We start from the raw sequence: 22050 nt of genomic DNA, 5'->3' as shown, positions 1-22050 counted from the left end.
ATGGCCCAAGGTCTCCCAACAAACCTGCACGGCAGAATGGGGATTCGAACTTGACTTGCCCAGATCTGAAACTCTAACCAGTACGCGACATCTGTTCTCCTGTTTTCCCCTGGTAAAGCTGCTGTGCCTTTAAAAAACTGAAAAGGCAGAAATTTAAGTGGTGCAGTTTTTCTTAGCATAGACATGGGGTGATGCTTCCCTCCGTGAATAACTCCTTGGTCTTGTACTTTAATTGCTTGGCCCATCCTGCTCTAGTAAATCAATGAAAAAGAAGGGGGCGCACTAAGGCAAAAACAAAGAAGGAACAGCAAATGGTGCAAAAGGAAGAATTCTTTAATTGTAAGTGACCCCTACTTTGCAATAAGTGCATATATGGAATAGACGTTAAAAGGAATTTTGAAGATCCCCCTGAGGAACATGATGCGAAACACGTAGGGGTAACCATTAAAGAACCCATCCTGCTCTACCCTGTTTTTCCTAATCCCCATGGCCTTCCCCTCCTACTACCTCTTCAATCCTTCTCCAACCCAAGATAAATTCCAGAGTCTGGATTTTGGAAGCAGAATGGATTCTATGATGGGCATGTGTCCAAATGAGCGTCTTTTATTCCATACCTCTGCAGTATTTACATTGGGAATTGTTCTTTCTCACTATGTAACATACATGATCGATTGCTATGAAATCCGAGAGCTAAAGTTGGGTTGTTTCAGGTATATCTTTTTGCCGTTTCAAACCAGATATTCTCCATGGCTTCCTGGCCCATTTCGAACAGTTTCACTAAGTGTTTCCATCCCGTTTTGGAAGTGATCATTAAATACTCTTCGTTCTCGGGATGCAGCAGAATGGTGTGCGCGGCCATCACTAGAGACTGAGCGAATCTTCCGCTTACGAGGAGAAAGAGGGCACCTCGCTCCTCGGCTGTCAAGGGGATGATACTTTCAAACCCCGCAAGGATGTGCCCTCCCACGCTGAGCGGATCCTTGCTTTCAATCATCATGTACATGATAGTTATTGCAACTTCAAACACATAATAGCCATAGCTCATGTCACCGAAGTCCAAAATACCCGATACTCTGTAGCGTGGACTTTGAGGGGAACCAGAATCTGTATCCAATAAGATATTGTGATCATTGAGGTCTCCGTGATTAATACCTAGAAGCAGAACAAAAAATTGAAATGTCTAACCCAGTATCCTGTCCGGTCGTGGCCAGCAATTTCCCAGTGCTTCAGAGGAAGATGACAATATCACAGAGGCTGTAATCCATTTCTTTTCCATGCATTAATCAGGCAGGGGAGGAAGCTGGAAAGATCCTGCTAGCTGGCTAGTAGCAGCTATGTAAGATCTGACTCAGTTTCTTCTCCTCTGCTTACTGGGAATGCCAAGGGTTGCCAACCTTCAAGTGGGGCCTGGAGTTCTCCCGGAATTACAACTGATTGCAACACAACAAAGATCCTGTAGGGAAAACGGCTGGCTGCTTTGGCGAGTGGACTCTACGACATCACATCCCTGCTGAACAACTTTCCTTCTTGAAATGCCACCCTGCCCTGGCTCCACCTCAAATCTCCCGGAATGTCCCAACCTGGAGTTGGCAACTTTACTTCTTTTTCTTCAGCTATTAGCCTAAAGATCCTAGCCTAGAGCAGGGAGGAATTGCTGCCAGGACAGGGAGAGACAGAAAAATGTGCTTTGCATTCAGAAGTCTTTCTCCCTTCTGCCTTTTTTTTTTAATTGTAGGATGTGAGTCCAGTGGCACCTTAGAGACCAACAAGCTTTTCAGGGTTTGACCTGCTCCTGTTTTGTACTGAGGGAGGGGTATTACCAGCCACTTGGGGTTCCCATGGGGAGAAAATCAGAATATAAATTAATTAATCTGGTTTGGGACCCAAATACACAAGAGCAATTAGAATTTTCCTCACACGCATGTACAATCAAGCAAAAGAAGGCAGTACTTACAGGATGCTAAGCAATGCAATTGTCAATACTTACAGGGCCGGAAGTTGCTTAGCTTTGGCACTATTTTAAGCTTGAATTGTTGGATAACCTGCTTCACGACTTCAAGATCTCTATTCTGGTTCAGTGCTGGAATGTACTGCTCCAGAAGAGGAACGTTTGCCAGATTCCAGATGAACTTGTCTCGATGCAGATGTTTTGTCGATGGGTGATGGAATCTCTGCAGGAAAAAAGTTATATATCCGGTTGTATTTCTGCAGCTTACACAGCACACCGTGTCAGTGTCACTGATGGCCAAGGCAGTGTAGTGTAACAGCTAGAGTGTTGTGCTGGGACAGGGATACCTAGGTCCAAAACCCATTCTGTTCTTGATGACTTTGGTCCAGTTGCTGTCTTCCTCTCAGCCTCAACTACCTCACAGGATAATCGGGAAGATGAAACAGAGGAGGGGAGGTGTGTGTACTCTGAGCTCCTTGTAAGAAATGACGGATGGTGGGATTCAAAACACCAGCTGGCAGGATGACAACATTATCAAATTCCCAATATTAAGGATATGGTTCGGATGTGTCAGAGAAACTGATGGAAATACATGTCTTTCATGAAGAAAAAAAAAGTATGAAGTTTTGAATGAACCGAAAGAGGAAAACCTAGCCTGGTGAACATTGAATAGGCTCCTGGAGGCACAAAATACTGACAGCAGCTAAGAATCTCCAAAGGGAAAAGAGGAGAGTAAAAACCAGACCTGTTCAAGTAGAGTTTAGAGAATCCTGGAGGGAGAATGGCGGTGGGCTAACGTTTGGCTGGTAAAGCGCCAGACTCAGAATAGGGAAGCGTCCCCCTGAATGCCAGCTCTAAACCTCACCTCAGCAAGTGTTTTATCCAGCTTGGCAGCTAGCTGTCCAACCTCATACAGAATGGGAGGACTCACGGGGTTGGTTGCCAACGGTTGGCCTGGCAGATAGGTCAGCAGCCTCACCATGTAGCCTATGGTGGCTGAGCCAATATCTAAAAGGCAACAAGAGGGGTGTACATGTCACTTATTAGAAAGAAGGAACAGCATTCCTATTTGGGAAACACTTCTATCTTGATATTAGCCTACAATCCATCCCATGAACCGCACGCTGCTTCTGCATTGGTGTTTTTGCAACCTCTTATAAGGTCCAAAGAAGCAGTACGTGCAGGGTACAACTAACGGGGGGCTCTCACACTTCTGTTGATGGATTGTACCCTGTGGATCTGTGGCTCCTGCTGTACCACACTTAGTGGCACTCAAAATCTCCCGCCTGAGGTTACCTTTGGCAGGGCCACCTGAATTGCCCAGAATACATGACAGCTACATTTCTGTTGCCTGTAAGTAAGATTCTCTGAACAAACTGTTATTTTTTTACTTCATTTGTACCCCTCTTTTTTCTCCCCAGTGGATACCCAAAATGGCTTACATCATTCTGTCCTCTTCCTTTTTATCCGCACAATGACCCTGTGGGGTAGGTTAGGCTGAGAGGGTATAACTGGCCCCAAGTCATTCCTTGAGAGTGGGAATTTGAAATGGTCTAACTTAGTCTAACACTTTTAACGACTACACCACTACTCAGGTGTAGTAACTCAGGAAAGCTGAATCTAGTATCATCTTCTTGTACATATTTATTCTGCCCTCTCACTGTAAGCCTCTGGATACCAGCGCTAGGTGGCAACCATCATCATCATCATCATCATCATCATCATCATCATCATCATCATCATCATCATCATCATCATCATCTCCTCTCCCCACAACCGGGCTCAGAGCGGATTACAACATAAATAATGAAATTACAATAGAAACAGCATTAAAAGCATAAAATACAATATAACAATACATTTGGGTGGCCACCCAATGAAGATCAAGGCCTCTATGCCCCCATCATTGGCCCACCAGGGCAACTGGGTGGCTACTGTATGAGACAAAGTGCTGGACAAAATGGACCACTGGTTTACTCCAGTAGGGCTCTTCTTGTGGCCCCTCCAAGGGGCACAGTATTTTGTACACAGTTCTCTCTTTCCTGTTTTTTTTTATCCTCACAACAGCCCTGCAAGGTAGGTTAGGCTGAGAGAGAATGTCTTTGATAAGGTCACCTCAATGAGTTTCATGACTAGTGGGGATTTGAACCTGGCTCTACCAGGTCCTTATCTTCTGCTCTTAACTATTACACCACATCGTCTCTTTAAAATGATTTTTGTAAGCAAACTTCCTGAGGCACTGAAACATCTGAAGACGGACAACCATAGCTCCGTCCATGTTTCTTCTAAGAGAATCACAATAGCAGTACTTCTGAGTCTCTCACCTATAGATTTGAGAAACATTATTTCTCCATGCGTGGTGAAACGTGGGGTGGCCACGGGAAAACCTTCAGCGCTCAGAAACATCATGATCCGCGTCTGCGCCTCAATGAGGCTGGGATTCTGACTGTCTTCACAATTGGTGATTTTGAGGACATACTCCTCTATGCCCTCTGGAGGCCCTTCCAAGCCAGCTACACGCAGGTGGAAATTTTGATCATCATAGCTGGGAAGTGGTTTGATTTTAGAGACGCTGAATCCATACACCCGTTCGACCAAGCTGACAGCTTGCGTTTCGCTGAATGCCGGCTTATTCCATTTGTGGAGAGCTTGATTGTTCTGGGATGACATTGTACCTCTAGAGGAGACTGGGAAAAAGGAGAGAACGGGACATCCAAAGTGTATTTTGCAGAGACACAGTTCTTACTGCAACATTTTACATTATCGAGCACATGTTTTTAGTTGCCCATTTTATAGGGAGGTTCGTTTCATTTTCATTATTTGATATGATCCCTGGTCATATAACAACCAATAATGCAAGGCTCTGCTGGTTTTTATCTGATAAAAATTTTAGGATTACACATCAAGTTGCTAAATGTTCTGCATTAATTCTTAAATTATGGGAATTGTATCTTAAACGTTCTTAAAGTGGACCTTTTTTCCTTTTAATTGTATCCTGGCTTGATTAATTTATATGCTGGTCTTAGGACTATAATGAATGAATGGAATGAATGAATTAATATTATCTATTGTATTTTTATTTTACTGCATTTATACTCCACCTTTCCCCCCAAAGCAGCTTATATCATTCTCCTCTTCTCCATTCTATCCTCACAAGAACCCTATGAGGTAGGTTAGGCGGAGAGATGCCTGAAGTGAAACCTCAGTCTACAGAAATATATACATACATACGCTGGGGGAGAGGTTATGAACAATGAGGTTTCATAGCATGGTTTCTCCCTGTGTGCTCACACCTCTGTGGACTGAGGTTACATTCTGGGGTGAAAGTAAGCTGTTTCAGGCCAGTTCAGTTTACTGGTAAGGAAGTGGCCAAAAATGATACCTCCCATCTTGTGCACTGAGCCACCTCTCCCCCACCCCAAGAGGGAAAGTACCTGATTAAAAAAAATTAAATTACTATCAGTTCCACTCTGCTTGCTTATCTGTAGATGAAACAATTACTGCGAAGATATGACACTTAAAGCACTCTATATGACTGTGCAGTGGATTAGAATCTGAAATCCAAGCTTAACTTTCCACACTGCTCCAAGTTGGTAGGGCGGGAACACCGAGGGCCAGTCAATTTCATCCTCTTCTTCCCTCACAGGGTTGTTGTGAAGGTAGAACAGAGAAAGGAGAACCACGTACGCCACCTTGAGTTCCTTGGAGAAAAACTGGGATTTTTTAAAAAGTGAGCTGTTCACCTAGGGTGGCCATCTGCCAAGTGGTGGCCGGAGAGCTCCTGGAATTGCGTAACTGTTCTCCGGACTGCAGAGATTCTCTGGAGAGAAAGGCTCCTTTGGCAGGCAGGCTGTATGGCATTATGCCCCGCTGAGGTTCTTCCTTTCCCCAAGCCCCACCCTCCAAGTATCCAGGAATTTCAGCCCAAGTTCCGGCCCCTAGTGAGGCACACCTGTTCAAACTCAATGGGCTATTTCAAAACGCAGATTTCTAAAGTGACTGAGGGCCATGCAGGGAAGTGGATTGACAACGGCATTTCAAGGTTCCTGTGGATTAGAATGCATTTGTGATTCAGTTCAAAGTCTCTTCTTTGCTCCTCTGGGGAAAAAAAAACTTAATCTGCTGTTCCTGCCTTTTCATTGATCCCTCGTAGGCAACCTGCGCTAGGTTTGCCAGCCTCCAAACGGGGGCTGGGGATCTTCTGGAATTACAACAGATCTCTACCCTGGAAGTCTCGTTGGTCTCTAAGGTGCAAATGGACTCAAATTTTGCTGTCCTACTGCAGACCAACAGGGCTACCCACGTGAAACTAATCTGCAGCTGACAAAGATCAAATCCCCTGGAGAAAATGGCTGCTTTGAAGGGTGGACTCTATGGCATTATACCCTGCTAAGGTCTCTCCCCTCCCCAAACCCCACCTTCCCTAGGCTCCACCCCCAAATCTCCAGGTATTTCCCCAAGCACCAGTTGGCAACGCAAGCAGGCAATCAGCAGAGTACATGCAAAGCCCTGTCCAAAAGAAGACAGCAGAAAACGTTTGAAGAGAAAGGGGGTGGGGAAATAGGTTTATTTCAGAATTAAAATGACCTTACCTGGGCAACTCAGGAAATCTAAGCCAGTGATTCGTTCTCTGGAAGGAAAGCACACAGATAAATTATGCAACTATGGCAGGATGTGGAATAACAACTCGGTCAGGCAAACAGAGCGGAAACAGAATGTGTTAGACGCGGAGTAAAGTCCTAAGAGGGAGGGCTCCTCTGGAAAGGGTTGCTAGGAGCAGCCAGGGCTCTCAGCCCTAAACTGGCGGTGCACACCAGCTGCTAGGGCCCCCAGTCTGGAATGCTATTTTCTGCTGAAGCCATAGCAAGATTCTTGGGGAGGAAACAGCTCTTCGGACACCCTTGATGTGCCTGGAGAATCTTGCAAGGAAGTTTCCAGTTTGTTACAACCCTCTGGTGTCAGTTACTATGATTCCCTCCCTCCAGCCTCCTCCAACCAGCACCAAAAGCAGTTAAGAGAATTCTGGAGCGCAGTAAGTGAGGCTGGAAAGACAGCTGAGTGAGGAAAACGCAAACCATCCACCATACCGCCAGTGGTTTTCACGCTGCCTCAAATGAGAACATCTATTTAGACTTATCAAAAGAGGAGTCCAGTGGCAGCTATGAACAAAAAGTTTTTAAAGAGCTGTCACAACTCGAGTCATAGCAGAGTTCATCAGAGGCATGAACTGAGCTTCGAGGTCTAAAGGCATAAGCAGGAATCAGTTTTGCCAAGCCTTTTAAGGTGCCACTGGACCTTAAAGGGCTTGGTGGAATTTTTTTTAAAAAATTGTTGCTACAGACTAAGCTGGGTGCCCATCTGGAATTACGCTTAGCAGTAGTTTCTCGCACAGCATGTCCATGCTACTCTCCATCTACCCAAAATGCAGAAATCATTTAACAGTGAATAGAATACATTTTTTTTTCATTTTTAGCGTTTACGAATATCTAGCACTAAGCTACAGGCTGCATGGCACAGCCATTTCGCGTATTATACCAAGGCCAACCCAAGTTTGTCCTGACACCTTCCACAAACACCCCTCTCTTCATTGCTCCCAACTCCTCTGCTGCAGCTACTCCCAGCTGGAGAAATGGTAGCCCAACTTTTGTGAGAGCTCAGGGAAGTGTTAGTTTATGAGAAGCTGGGCATATTATTTTTTAAAGGAGCAATGGAGTAGGAAGCGTTCTTCCTTTTGACTCATGGGTGGTGTGATGGCAAACGGGGCAGCAAAACATCTTACACTGGCCCCAGCACACCATCTAAGGGGTCTTCCCTTCAAACTCCATTTCTGACACCTCTGGCAAACCTGTCTGGATTGTAGATGGAAATGCATTCTTTTGCAACACCTCCTTTTTGAAGTGAGTTCTGCCCCTGCCCCTCTATTCCATGCCCAATCTTTTCTGCTTCCGTTTTTAACAGTTTCAGATGGGTTGCCATGTTGGCCTGTAGTAGAAGAGCAAGATTCGGGTCCAGAAGCACCTTAAAGAACTAGATTTCCAAGGTGTGGGCTTCCGAGAGTCAGAGCTCCCTTTGTCGGATCTGATGAAGGGAGCTCTGACTCTCGAAAGCTCATACTCTGGAAATCTAGTGGGTCTTTAAGGCGCTACCGGACTTGAATCTTGCTCTTCTATTTTCAACAGTTACCTGAAGTGCATGACATAGTTTGCACATTTGTTGGATGCAGATAAATAGCAACTGCAGGGCTTTTTTTCAGCTGGAAAACAGTGGAACGGAGTTCTGGCACCACTTGAAAATGGTCACATGGCTGGTGGCCCCGCCCGATCTCCAGACAGAGGGGAGTTTAGATTGCCCTGTGCCGTGTGGCACAGAGGGCAATCTAAATTCCCCTGTCTGAAGATCAGGGGGCAGGGCCACCGGCCATGTGACCATTTTTGTCAAGGGCGATTTAAACTTTTAAAAATTCCCCCCTTGTTCCAGCTGACCCAAAGTATCATCATTGTGCAGTCCTGAGTTCCACCAACTCTTTTCCCAGAAAAAAAGCCCTGAGCAACTGTATACATTTTGGATGGCAATTTCAGGGGCTGGCAGCTGGCCAGCAGAGAGGAAGGAACAAGGGACTATTCCAGGAAACATCCCAAATCCCCAATTTCCAATCCTTTAAATCATGACTTCTATTTCCCCCTTAAATTAAGAGAATGCCCAGATTTTCACTATTCTTAAACAGGACTTGTATACATGTACAATCCCTGGCTGTTTTATCACTTGTAGTTGAACATGTGAATTGCCTTCATTGAAAAGCGCTGTGTTTGAAAAAGATACAGAAATAATGTATAGAACTTCCTTCTTCAAAAAATTTGCCAGCAGGATATTTTGAGAAGCTTGGTTGACTCTCTGCAATCAGAACTAATGATCAGGAAAAGACCAGAGAAACAACCGCTCTTCGGAGAGGCCATTCATAAACACAGAATATCACCTTGCTAGCTCTTGAGATGTGATGGCTACGTTTTCCCTGAACAAGATATGGTCTGCAGACGGTACTCTGAACTACTGGACTGATATGTGAATCCCTCCTCAATGGCCCACTCTTCCACCACTATTGCACTGGCAATGGCTAATACAACCTTTAAAATTAAAAAAACAAAAACCATGATGCACATGGAACAACTTTCTTTATTAAAAAATAATTTACATCAGTTAACATTTTATGCACAGTTGTCAGCAAATTGAACTTTGTCATTCGAGATTTCTATACAATACTTATTAGTGAACTTAAAACTATTATACTGGTTTGTTGGCTTAAAAGAGCAGACGTTAAATTTGCAGTTGCTTAAATGCGAGTACAATATGCATTTATTTGTCCTTTGCAAGATTTATAAACACTGTCCCAGATTTGGTGGTGGCTGGGTGTTTTAAGAATACAAATTTCTCTCTTCCTAATGATGCTGGAAATAAAGCTTGAGAACAAAATATGCTTCCCGCTCAGAGATTGCTCTCATGACATCTCCCTAAACACAGCAGCTAGGAAGTGGATAAAATTCCCAAACCAACAGGTCCAGATGAAGAGCTGCTTCACCCCTCAGAAAAACAAAGCACAATCTCGTCTCCCTTCTTTTTGTTACCTCTTGTGTACCAAGACTAAAGCTCATTTTAGCCAGATATGGGGAAGAGGGGGAATCATTAAAACTCATCCAGTGAGCTGTGCCAACTGAAATCTGAGACGTGCAAACTCTAACCTATGCATGCTTTTTCTGAAGAAATGCCTACCAAACTCATGGGGAGTCAACAAACCTGGAATTACTCCCTGTCTGCTCCCAAATCTGAAAACAGCCAATCTCCAGAAGGGTTTGCCTATTCCTGGCAGTTTTCTAACCTGGAAGATCAATCCAATGTTACCACTTCCTTCAAAAGGTTGTGTTACTTATTATACTTGTGGGAGGAAACTGAAAGGGGGGGGGACCACCAAGACAACCTGAAGTTTTCAGAATCCCACAAAATCAGCAAGGGTAGGCTGTGTACTTTTGGGGTTACAACTACTCTCTTGCCACTGACTTCCATTCCCAGAACAAAGCGATCGTGTTGCAAATGAAACTGGGCTGTTTTAAGGAACTCAAGTATCAATATATGGGCATACACGAAAGCATCTGGTTGTATTTAAATTCACAATACTGTTAGATTTTTTGTAGTGCCTGCCTCACTCCCAAGGCATAATCTGTGGAAGCCTGCACATCAACTCCAAGCATACCATTTAGATACACCAAGTGTTTTCAAGCAAGAGTTTTAGGGCTCTGCAGTTATTGTTTAGTACTAGAAAACAGCATGCCCCTGATGAAGGCACACTTTGAGGATCCTTGGAGCAAGCACAGAGAGAAGATTTCACCAGGTTGGAAAAGATGCATTTAGGTATTGTCATAAATTGAAGTCTGCTCAGTAATGCTTGCTATAGGTAACTGCCAGGATAGAACTGCATTCTTCAAATACTTCATTCATTCATTCAGACAACCAATGGCGGAAGTTAGGAGGCACAAGTTTCAACATGTCAGTGTATTCACAGAAAAATTGATTAAAAGTGTTTACTTGTAATTAAAAACGTAACAGTGCAGCTGATATGGGTAAAAGTTAGTGCATTCTAAAACCTTTACAGGAAATCTGTCCCCCAATCTGAAATTTCACAAAAAACCCTCCAAAGTCTCTTTATCACATCCTTTAACTAGAAAAAGCAACCAGGATTTCAGAAGGCTTGTACAGAAGAGGTATTCATATCCTTTAATATTTTCCCTCCATCACAATATTTCCAAAGCTGTTCAGGTACAATTTCATAATTTAATATTTGTCCAAATTAAATGTTTATTCATTAACTCGGTATTTTTATGGGAGTATAATATTCACAAGAAGCATAATCTACTGTATGAAGGTTTAAAAACACACACACACACACACAAACCTGTTCTGTATCCAGTATGTTGAGCCAACTTTAATTACCAAGGGTGATTTCTGAGGGCAGACACCCTCATCAAATGAGGCAGAGACTGCTGTGAGCATCTGCCATTCTAGATGATTCTCAAATTAAGGATTACTCCCTGCTATAAAATGCGCTATAAACCAAATTGAAAATAAATCTGTTTTTAAAAGATATGGAATGCTTTAAAGGGAGAGAGGGAGGGAAAAAAGAACTTTGATAGGATTAATTTCCTATGGTGCAGTGGGAACTGTGAGCTTTGTTGTTTTCTGAATGTAATTTTCTGAAATATTTTAAGGCATCAGAGGACAGAGAGACTCTGAACCTCATTTCTGGCTCCCTTCAGCCTTCTAGTCTATGGCTGGCAGGCTTGACACAAGTCTCACTTGGAAAGTTTAGAATATTTGGGTGTCTGAATTAAGGAAGCTGCAGGGCTTTCATGTTTCAAACCACATGCTGCCCTCAAACCAACAAACAGCGACAGGAAAACTTGAGAAGGTTCAATAACTGGGAGGGCGGGGGGGGGGGGGGGGAGAAAGAAAAAGCTAACATCAGAAAAAACGTCCGGCTTAAAATCTTCATCACAATTCAGTTTCAGTTTTACGCTGTTTATTTACAAAGTGGCCCAAGCCAACCCCGCCCCCCCATACTTACAAGCTCTCTTCCACGACACACGTCAATTTTTAGCAATGTCAATAGCACCATTTGAGTATTATTTTTTTAAAAAAACAAAACAAAATGGGAAGGATCTTGCTGCAGTCACTACAACGATTCACAATCTTTTACATCCAGGACGAAGTATCCGAGTGTGGCGGGGGCCATATGCAGATCCATCAATAGCGGAGGGAGGGATGAGCCATCACCGGGCTGGCCTCTTGGGGTGTCAAGCCGGGCTCTACAAGAGTCTTCGGACCATATAGTTGAGAACGCCGCCATGTCTGTATAATGTTATTTCCACTTCACTGTCGAAGGAGGCAATCACACGGAATATTTTTCCAGTATTTGTCTTCAAGGAAAAAGAGAAGCAAAAACAACAATTAGGATTGATATTTGCCAAACCAGTCTCTGTTTTTTTAGATGCAGAGAGAAAAGCACACAAAGCTGCAGAGAGGCAGAACCGTCACAGGATGGGTAGGGTAAGGGCATCCGGATATGCGAGTGAACATGATGCAGGAACCAAGGTCCTATCGTATCGATCAGTTTCCACCAATCACCAGGACCACCGCCACCTCCCAGGTCATTTGAAGTTATTTTGTGTTTTGCCTTCTATGAAATAGGAAGATGGTAAGGATCCCATTTGGCACCAGTTAAGAGCAAAAGAAGGAAGCCCACAATTAATTTTGGCAAGGAAAGCAAAATTCTTAAAAACAAAACTTGAACTGAAATCTGAAACAACTACCTTTACGTCTAGGGCAATTCCAGGAGCTAGCTTTTGAGGAAAGAAGATAGAAAACTGTTCTTTGCCAGTCAGGCCCAAAGAATTTGCATTTTCCCCAGGGAGAAACTGAAGCGGAGCAATGCCAATCCCAATCAAGTGCCCTTTGTGGATCTTTTCATAGCTTTCTGCAATAACTGCTTTCACACCCTGCAGGAACGCAATACAAACACACAGTCATGCTCTTTCACAAATCAATAAAAGATTCGTCACATATAGGTCCAGTATCTCTGTAACCCAAATGCAGGACTCCTTTCTCACTCAAGGGAGAGAACTTGGCTTAACTGGAATCTGTCATGGAATGATAACATGGAGAGGGAAGCGAGGGAAAGGAAGAGACCGCTGGCAACATCAACCTTTGAAAGGGTGGGCAAAACCAAAGTGGTTTGTATGTACAGCTTGCTGATTAGTTACTGAACATAACGTCGAAAGATTCAATAGGACAGTTTGGTATCTGTAAGGAAGTAGTGCTTATTTTAAAGGCAGGTGGACTTGCGTGAGATTTTGAATAGTCATTTCATGGCGGTCTCAGATTGCTCACCACCATCTTACTCCCTTGACTGCTGTGAAAGGTTGAGCAAAACTAATTTGTATGTTTTTCAAGAGAGAGATTTAAGTTTTTAAAAAAACAAACTAAAAACTTGAAGAACACTTAATAGATTATAACTAGCTTGACGTGATGAGCATTTCTACGACTTGATACCTATTAATACAACATAAAAGTACCAGTAAAAAAGGTCCTTTGGCAGCCCAGTCTCTTGAGTTCCCTAGACCATACTTTGCACCTGCCAAGATAATCAAAGGGATGTTCTCTTTCTGATAGGCCTCTGCTGCATCAAATACATCCATCTGCAGTATAAAAATGAGAGGGTAACATCAAAGCAAGTTCTCGACAGACAAATGCCTGTTACCAGCTTTGTCTGAACAACTGTGCCCTCCTTACCGTCTTCCCTGTTGGAAAGTGAACCGTTTTAGGAGCCGGCTTCCCAATGAATTTATTCAACAGCTTGATGTTTGCAAAGGTACCTCTCGTCATCACAGCGTCATTACCTCGCCGAGCGCCGTAAGAGTTGAATTCGCGGGGTGTGAGGCTAGAAAAGACCGGAAGAAATACTCAGAGGACAATGTCTGTCTCCATATTATGCTGACTTAGAATTCTACTAAGAAATCAAGAGAAGGGGGAAAAAAGAGGTCCCATTTCCACACAGTAATGTGCGCCACTAATAAATCAACTTCACAGACTGAAGTTATTCTCTTCTAGGGATGGATTACACTTTGAGGGTCTGTACCTCATATTTCTCTCTCTGGCAGAACAGATACCTAAGCAAATCCTGCCCCATAGCAAAAGAAATTCAGTTTATATTACTTTAGTCAGGGGTCATTTCGTAGAAAAAGACCTGGAGGAACTCATTAGCATAACTCATTAGCATGTGCCACACCCCTTGCCATTGCTGGAAGTGTGTCATTAGTATAACTGAATTGCATATGCCACACCTCCTGACCACCTATTCTGGCTGTTTTGGACCCAATCCTAGCCATTCCTGAAAATGGCAGAAAATGGGCACAAAATGGTCAGGATCAGGCTGTTGCTGAGTGGGAGAGTGATCCACCACCTGTCAGAGGCCTGATCCAGGTTGTTTCGGCCCCAATACAGGACGAAACGGGCCCAAAATGGCCAAGCGTCAGGTGGGTAGGGCCACCTGACGTGACCTCTTTGGGGAACTGCCAGAACTGTGTTCCTGTGTGTTCCCCCTCGAAATGAGCCCTGACTTTAGTTATGGCATTTGCTCTTCAATGTACACTACTGAAAAAAGCTATTTATTGACAATAAGCTGAAACCGCAGCTGATCTTCTGAAGGTCTATACCCTTTGTTTGACAAGTATCTGGCAGCAGCGCTTCCTCTTGCAATGCTCCCGGCGGGCGAGATGTGATCGGTTGTGACTGAATCTCCCAAATGCAACAAGACATATGCATTTTCAATGGACTGAAGCGGAAGTGGTTCTTTGGCCTGTTGGACGAATAAAAACAGGAGTAGTTATTGTTCCAGGTTGGTTCATTCAAAACATACTGAATCATAAAATAGAGCTCACTGCAATTATGCTTCATTTCTAAGGGTCAGCTCCCTGCACTTGGCTACCTTTGATTCAACAGCCAGCACATGCCAAATGAACAAATCCCAATGAAAATACTTCATACTTACAAGATTATCAAAAAAAGAAGGGCATCTAATGTAGGTGGACTTCCAATCCCACGTAAATAAAACAGACTCCGGTGTTTCCAGAGAGTTCCATCGCTTATTTCCTTTCTGCAAAAGTGAAGATCATGCTTAATGGTAATCTGGTAAAATCAGCTTAGTTACCCTCTCACTCATACCAAAAACATGAATTACTTGATATAACAGCATTAACCGCATTACACATCAAAACCAAATAAAAATGCAACTCCAGCATCTCATTTATTGGTTAACTTGGCTGCAAAAACCGGTTCCTAGATGTTGTCTTGAAGCTGAGTTTATGGCAGGCTTCATCGACAGAATGTTCCTTCCACTGTTCTTCCAGCCCTACAACCGGATCATAGCTGGCTGTGCACCTGTTTTGGACACACAAAGGAACCCGCAGCCTAACTAGGGCTGCTTTGGACTACCAGGTGTACCTGATGCATCATATTGACTGCCCTCAACATGGCACCCACAATAACACAAAGCATTTCATCTGGGCACTGGTTTACTTACAACAGTGCTTAAAGAGCCAGAGTGGCACAGTGGTTACAGCGCTGGACTTGGACAAAGACGACAGGGTTCAAACTCCCATTCAGCCATGAAGTTTAGGGCAAAACTACATGCAACGTGGGAATTCCATATTCAGAACATGCAAAAATGATTGTGGGCCCCCAATCCTCACCAGGACTGCAAAGGGAAGAAGGGGGGAGTTTCCTCTTTCCCCCCGTGCTGTTTTTTTGACCTGAACTAGTGCTGCAGAGCTGCTGTTTGCCATGCTGGGGCAAACGTACTGGGCTTTTGCACGTTTCCTGACCATTTGCTCCACTGGGGCAAGCAGGAGTGCTGTAGGGCAGTTTCTGGTTAAGAAAGAGGAACGGGAGAACGGTTTAAACACCCCACCCCCCCAACAACAACAAACTGGACTGTGCTCCTGTAACACTTCTGCGCTTCGGACACAGAATTCTCAGCATAATGTGCAGTCTGGCCTTTACTGGGCAACTTTCAACCAGTCACCATCTCTCAGTCTAACCTTGACAGGAGTGTTGCGAAGACACATGAGAGTGGGAACGATGTATGACGCCCTGAGTTCTCTGGAGGAAGGATGGGCTAAAAATGAAATGGTGTCAATGACATACATATAGTCAACCAACCTCCATTTTCTCCTTCAGCTCTTTAAACATGGACGATATTACTAATTCTTCTTCCACTTGCTGAAGCTCTTCTCGACTGGGCCAAATATCACGCAAGAAGATGCTTTTGCCGGCAGGATTGATCCCTGAAAGAGAAATTTTGCAAACAATTACGGTGCGCATCTGATGGCATTTACCAATGGCATTTACATTTCTATTGAAAATTACTTTTTAATATTTTTTAAATTTTTAACCTTATAAACATCCAAACAGAATCAAACTTTCACGATATAAAGTCATGTTATTTTATATTACGATGCTTTAGGACCACTCTAACAATCCAGATTCATCCCCATAGATCTCTCCACAGCCCTAACTTTCTGGCTTTGTTTGCTTCAAGCAGTGCACCCGCTTTGTGCATATTTTCTTTGGAAATGGGCAAAATGCCATGCAGTTTCCCACTTGCTCTTTGTAAGCCTGTAATTTTTTTTGTAGAAGACTGAAGGTGCCAAACTAGTTTTGGAATGGGAAGCTTTGTTTTTGTACTGCAAAAGTGGGCAGGGAGAAATTCTACAGCTATGGGCATCTGGCCTATCTTGTGCTAGCCACTTGAAGCACCCCAAAATAATACTCACAAAACCCATCTCACCAAGATTAGCATCTACTGGGTAGCCTTGGCTTCTCCATGGCTACCCTAACATTATGGAATTCACAGAGTCTCACGTTGCTTCTTGGTTTGTCCTATTTTGTTTGCCCCTTTGCTTGTCCTGTTATTCTGCTTGGGTTTAGCAAATTATCAGTTTCCCGATTATCCCCCACCTCCCCCGCTGCTGATAGATCTGCGTTGTGCTTTTGACCCTTTTTGTTTGCAAACCAACCCTTGGGAGCTTTTAAGGCTGCTTAAAAACACTGCAAAAACTACAGTCGCAAGTCTAATATTAAATGTAAGCGTGGACGGTTACCTAATGGTTCAGTCTGGAAATCAGTATTTACAGTCCCTGCTATGGCATAAGCAATAACTAAAGGCGGAGAAGCAAGGTAGTTGGCACGGATACAGCTGCAGAGGCGGCCTTCAAAGTTTTTGTTCCCAGACAAAACTCCGCAAGCAACTAAGTCACCCTGAAAGGTAAGAAACAAACATAAATACGTTCTCAGTATTCTCACTGTTTTTTTAATTTTTGTGGCAGAGTTTTATTAGCAGTTTGCAGTGCTGCTGTTCTTAATTTCTTGGCCAGTCAACAGGATAAAGTCTGTTCCAGCTGTTAAGACACACCTGCATTATTGCATTCTGAACAGTTTCTGGCAAAGGGGCGGTATTCCCAACGCATGTGGAACATCCATAGCCAATGACATCAAATCTGTAGACAAAACCGAGATTTTAGGTGGTCAGTGGCACACAGGTGACTCCTGCTCTCTTATTCACATGCATCCAATTCCACTCAGTCACAGAAGTGTAGTGGAATTTTGTGAAATACACCACTTGGATTTGCCATGAAACAATTTTCACGGATTTAAGCTTTCACAAAAGGGTTGGAAGTAATTTTAAAAAATAGTACTTGATGAATAAAACACTAACCCGCCTTCATCTAGTCAGGCACCACATCCATAATTCAAATAATGAATTAATTCTGAAAGCAAGAAACGCCCCTTTACCATGGGCCGGCTTAGAAATGTCCCATTACCTGGAAAAATAGATTTAGAACTAGTTCAGCTGGGAGAGTAACCAGCTTTTGAATTCTGGGATAGGCGGACATGCTGCCATCATAAAACCGAAACTTCAAAAATGAACCAGAGATCAGTAAATCTCCAGTCTGCACACTAGAGCAGTGATATTCACTCAGCGGCTTGGGAGCCTGGACACTCCACCTGTGGCTCTTCTGGGCACCATTCACCAACGTGGCACCTGCCCCATTTTTCAGGAAGGTGGACAAGGCCCCAAATAGCCACCACTGGATGAAGAGGTAAGCTGCAGGCCTGATGTACATGCATCATGCCAGTGATGGAAGTATACACGGCTGTTTTGGCTGACAGTAACTGCAAACATGGCTCTCCAAGAATCACCACCACCACACTGAAATTTCAGAAGCTATATGCTGTCTTCCCATTTCTGCCTTACAGCCCACATGCATTGGAGCTGAAGTTATACTATAAGGACACAGGTGTTGTGCTAAGCATACATGAATAAAGCCTCGGTACACTCTGAATATAACTTTCTGCATATCCTTCGTAATGGCTTCTGCACATAAGAAATACGTACCCAAGTTCCTTGAGGTACGGCAATACTCCACTGGAACTGAGATAGTGCGTGACCATTCCACTGCCAGGTGACAAACTAGTTCTTATATAAGGTTTAACCGTCAGTCCAGCTTCAACGGCTTTTTTGGCCAACAAGCCTAATGAAAAACATGGTGGGTGGGGGAACGGGGGAAGAGCAGTTAATTCAGATTTGGATAAAGAATTCTAAGTGGCAGAATGATATTGCAGATAGGATAATTATTACAGGAAGTAAGAAGGGACTGCGGCACATGCTCTGAATGCAAGTAGAAGATACGAAGTTCAGTCCCTGAAATATCTGGAATTTTCCTTAAAATAAGCAAGCCTTCAGTCAAAGAGTGGGTGCTGTTGGGATTTAACAGGAGAGTGCTAGATGGACCAGAGGTCTGACTCAGAAAAGGGGAAAAGGGTGTGATCCAAGCTGCAGCATGGTCTCTGTTGGGAGAGGACCTGTGTAAACAGCTTCATAAACACCCTGGAAGAGTGTTTTAGCTGTGATGCTCAGCAGATGGCGCCCAGTGTATAACCAGCATTTTCAAAAGGACAAACTCATAGAGAGAGCCAGCATGGCATGGGACTAAGATCTGGCAGACACCAGTTTGAATCCCTGCTCTGCCATGGAAACTTGCTGGATTATCTTGGGCCAGTCACACCCTCCTAACCAATCCCACCTCACCTGACTGTTGGGAGGATAAAATGGAGAATATGTGAATAATGCAAGCTGCTTTGGGTCTCCACTGGGGAGGAAGGCAGGGTACACAATAAATAAAGTTATTTAATCAATCCTACGTAATTGCAACCGTATGAACCACTGGGGGGAGGGGGTGCAATCTGAATTTCAGGAGGAAACAGAGCCATTGATCTGTGGGCACAAGGCTAGGGCCAGCAAAGCTCACCTAAGCAGCCTGGCAGCCATTTCGGAAACTTTATTGTTAGATTCTGAACAGCAAAATAATAACGTGACATTCAATTTATATACCTCCCTTCAGGACGACTTAACACCCACTCAGAGCTGTTTACAAAGTATGCTATTATTATACCCACAACAACGAACACTCTGTGAGGTGGGTGGGGTTGAGAGAGCTCTGAGAGAGCTGTGACTGACCCAAGGTCGCCCAGCTGGCTTCAAGCAGAGGAGAGGGGAATCAAACCCAGTTCTCCAGATTACAGTCCTGCTGCTCTTAACCACTGCACCGAACTGGCTCTCAAAACAAGTAGCTCCACTGCACCGCACTGGGCAGAGACCCCAGTGCCACTAACTCATGCAATGTTTTAAAGCCATTTTGTCCAACAGAGAAATAATCGAGCTAAGGGCTCATGGCTGTGATGTGCCTACCTGGGATGGGCTCAGTGCTTTTGGCAATCAGTATAAGCCAGTAAGGCACAACCCAATGCTCCCTGTTCCATTCAACACATTTGGATTCTTTCCAAGACTCGAGGCAAGAGAGCAGGTGGCAGGAAAACACATAGGAGACTGTTGTGTTGGGGAAATGTTGTTCCATGCTGGGTCAGGCTCTGGTATTTTCCTTTCACAGTCTATGTATATTTAAAAAGGGACTCATTTCTGCTTGGCTCTATAGGATTTTCCAAACAAGAAGAGACAGGTGGTAGGGAAGGGGAGAGGGGCACGGCATACCTGCTCCTAGCATTACAGAGGGATTGCAGTTGTTGGTGCAGCTGATCACGGCCGCAATGACGACCGACCCATGAGCCAGCTTGTACTCGTTTCCTTCAAATTCAATTGGAACGACGTCACTTTGCTTCTCAGTAGGAATCTGAAAGCCTTTAAAACCAACCTAGGGGACGAGAAGTTCACCACCAAGTCAAATCACACAAGGAGTCTGCAATCGATTTTAAGCAAGGGAGGAGATTACAGAATTACGTGGTTGCACACAATGTCTGGTGTACAGAAAGTCAAACACCACCACCACCCTGGGAAAATCAAATAACTGGGGGAACTGACACCCACCATTAATTCTGGCAGCAAGTCATGCGCTTGGTTTTTCAACCTAGACACATGGCGGACATGGGCTACTGAGGTTTAATCGGCTCTCCTGGCTTGCTGCAGGATGGGGGTCTCTTGAGGAAAAGCGAAGCGTCTTCTTCAAGGACGCTGCTCTTCTGCTGAAGCAGAAGTACCAGGAAGCTACCTTCCGGACATGCTCTTAATTTTCCAACATCACAAACGACAGGAAAATTTACATTCATTCAGGGGGTGGGGCATGAAAGGGGGGAAAAAAGGAAGTTTCCTTTTCCAGAGAAGAGATTATCCTTTCTATTCAAATCTGCTGTAATTCTAATAACAGCTTTACAGGCAAACAGACACACTTCAGTTCTACCTACCTTCTCATTTAAGCATGCCTGAAAATCACTTTTCATATCTGTAACGGCCACTCTGTCCTGTGCCCTTTTGGGACCACTGACATACGGCATTATAGAACCCAGGTTTATTTGTATAGTCTGACAGGGAGGGAAAAAGTGTATTAATTACTGTCCATTGTATACATATCACTGATCTCTAGCATTCCACATGAGCCAATGAATTCTGTCAAGCGATGGGAAAGTTCTATCAAACTCCTTTTTAGAAATAAGGATCTGACAACATTACAGAAGTCACACTTTGAGCAGAGCAAAGAGGCCCAAAGAGTTCTCCCACAGGATACGACCTGTTACTTCCTTGTTTTGTTAACACTGAGCTAGCAAAAAGGAAGAAACAGAATTCTATTAACCGTACTGTACTGTGCAGTCTTTATGTTCTGGGAAAGCGTTGCCCTAAATTAAGAGCTGAAGTACTAATGACAAAAACAGGTTGCTTTATTAAAAGCACAAACTCTATATGTTTGTAAAACTACTCAAGAGAGGAATACGAAATAGAGTTTAATCTCCGTCTTGAACACCACTACCAATTTGGGTAAAATGCAGATTGCTCAGGTGACAATGATTCAAAAGGACAGAGAAATTGTCGTAATTTTGTCTCTCTTGGAATGTGCGAAGTGCAAAGCTAATGGAGATCTCATATTCAGTACTGATATACCCACTCAATTTTCACAATGAAGCAGCATCTGGATGCGACAAACATTCACTGGGAGACTTATTACCAAACTTTTAGCATGCTGCGGATATGGCTGGGCAGACCCAAGTTTGATAAAGGGGGGAGGGAGATGTTGAATGAACTAAGAAATGGGATCTCTCTTTTGGAGGTGGGGACCAAACTCCCACTGATGGGATAGCAGGGACTTAAGGGATGGATATAAACCTTCACACATGACATATTTTGAAAAAGGTAAAAACATTCTGCAATTACCTGGGAGTATGTAGGTTCTTCTGTGGAAAGCTGATCATTTCTAAATAGTTTCACAGTTTTAAGATAGGTTTCCATAGACTTAAGCTTCGCCTCTTCAAAGCCTAAGGGAAACATTTTAAGAAAACTGTCTGTAGGTAAAGCACAACTTTTCTTTTTAAAGGACACAGATTCTGTACAATGTTCAGCACAATGCTTCAGCTACACGAGAACTCAACCATGCTTTCATAACTCCCCTTGCCAAATTAAAGACTTCCTGTTTGACACGACCTTGGCAGAATAGCTGAAACAACATCTCTGCATGAGAGAACCTTGATTCCACAACAAAAAACTGGTGAAAAACTATACTGTTTATGCAAATTGGCTTCCAGGAGAAATTTCAATCTTACCTCTGTGTTTTAAATGCGTGAGCGTCACATTATCAATAGGGAAAAAGCTCAAAATAGCACCGTACTCTGGACACATATTTGCTATCGTGGTTCGGTCGACTACTGAGAGCTGGGAAACACCAGACCCGAAGAACTCCACAAATTTTCCAGACACTCCTGCTTGCCTTAGTTGCTGTTAGGAGGTGAACAAAACAACAGAACTATTGAATGCAGGAGAAGAAACATGGTGGTGTAAAGCTTTTCACTACTAACTCCACCCAGCAAAATAACCAGAGCTGCCTTCAGGACTTTGAAGGATCCCAACGAAGAAGTCAACTCATGCCAATACAGCGGTAACCAGTGCTGGCCCTTTCAGCTGCAACATGCCTGTGAACAGCTAAATTCTTAATTAAACTGGC

General features: G+C 43.8%; 2 protein-coding genes across 3 annotated transcripts in view; both read right to left on the bottom strand.

Moving 5' to 3' along the window:
• Positions 1-312: 312 nt before the first annotated feature.
• On the bottom strand, positions 313-6855 carry HYKK (hydroxylysine kinase). Of its 2 annotated transcripts, none has more exons than XM_055002429.1 (5): positions 6541-6855; positions 4273-5649; positions 2814-2956; positions 1988-2171; positions 313-1152 (listed from the first exon to the last, which is right to left on the bottom strand). In XM_055002429.1, the coding sequence occupies exons 2-5, from the start codon at positions 4616-4618 to the stop codon at positions 707-709; spliced, it is 1119 nt and encodes a 372-aa protein (XP_054858404.1). In that variant the 5' UTR covers positions 4619-5649; positions 6541-6855; the 3' UTR covers positions 313-706. The 2 variants fall into 2 exon arrangements, with proteins under 2 accessions (XP_054858404.1, XP_054858405.1); XM_055002430.1 differs by having other exon boundaries at positions 4273-4635.
• A 2243-nt stretch (positions 6856-9098) lies between these two features.
• Positions 9099-22050, bottom strand: part of IREB2 (iron responsive element binding protein 2) — a 30806-nt gene continuing 17854 nt past the window's right edge. Inside the window, exons 9-22 of the mRNA XM_055002418.1 lie at positions 21653-21824; positions 21267-21367; positions 20306-20422; positions 19599-19758; positions 17946-18081; positions 16962-17046; positions 16651-16807; positions 15710-15834; positions 14541-14645; positions 14206-14348; positions 13283-13430; positions 13066-13188; positions 12304-12489; positions 9099-11910 (exon numbers count right to left, since the gene is read on the bottom strand). Coding sequence (XP_054858393.1) covers positions 11800-11910; positions 12304-12489; positions 13066-13188; positions 13283-13430; positions 14206-14348; positions 14541-14645; positions 15710-15834; positions 16651-16807; positions 16962-17046; positions 17946-18081; positions 19599-19758; positions 20306-20422; positions 21267-21367; positions 21653-21824 — 1869 coding nt within the window. The 3' untranslated portion in view covers positions 9099-11799. The remainder of the gene's footprint in view (positions 11911-12303; positions 12490-13065; positions 13189-13282; positions 13431-14205; positions 14349-14540; positions 14646-15709; positions 15835-16650; positions 16808-16961; positions 17047-17945; positions 18082-19598; positions 19759-20305; positions 20423-21266; positions 21368-21652; positions 21825-22050) is intronic.

This window comes from Eublepharis macularius, chromosome 18 (assembly GCF_028583425.1).
Source record: "Eublepharis macularius isolate TG4126 chromosome 18, MPM_Emac_v1.0, whole genome shotgun sequence".
Classification (NCBI taxonomy): Eukaryota; Metazoa; Chordata; class Lepidosauria; order Squamata; family Eublepharidae; genus Eublepharis; species Eublepharis macularius.
Note: the sequence above shows the minus strand (reverse complement) of the source record. Positions and strands in the feature narration are given on the sequence as shown.

Coding starts and splice junctions, on each gene's coding strand:
- HYKK (XM_055002429.1), bottom strand. CDS start 4,618: ATGTCATCCCAGAACAATCAAGCTCTCCACAAATGGAATAAGCCGGCA. Junction 2,957..4,272: donor AATGTTTCTCAAATCTATAG/GTGAGAGACTCA, acceptor GTTGCCTTTTAG/ATATTGGCTCAGCCACCATA. Junction 2,172..2,813: donor TGGATAAAACACTTGCTGAG/GTGAGGTTTAGA, acceptor TTTTTCCTGCAG/AGATTCCATCACCCATCGAC.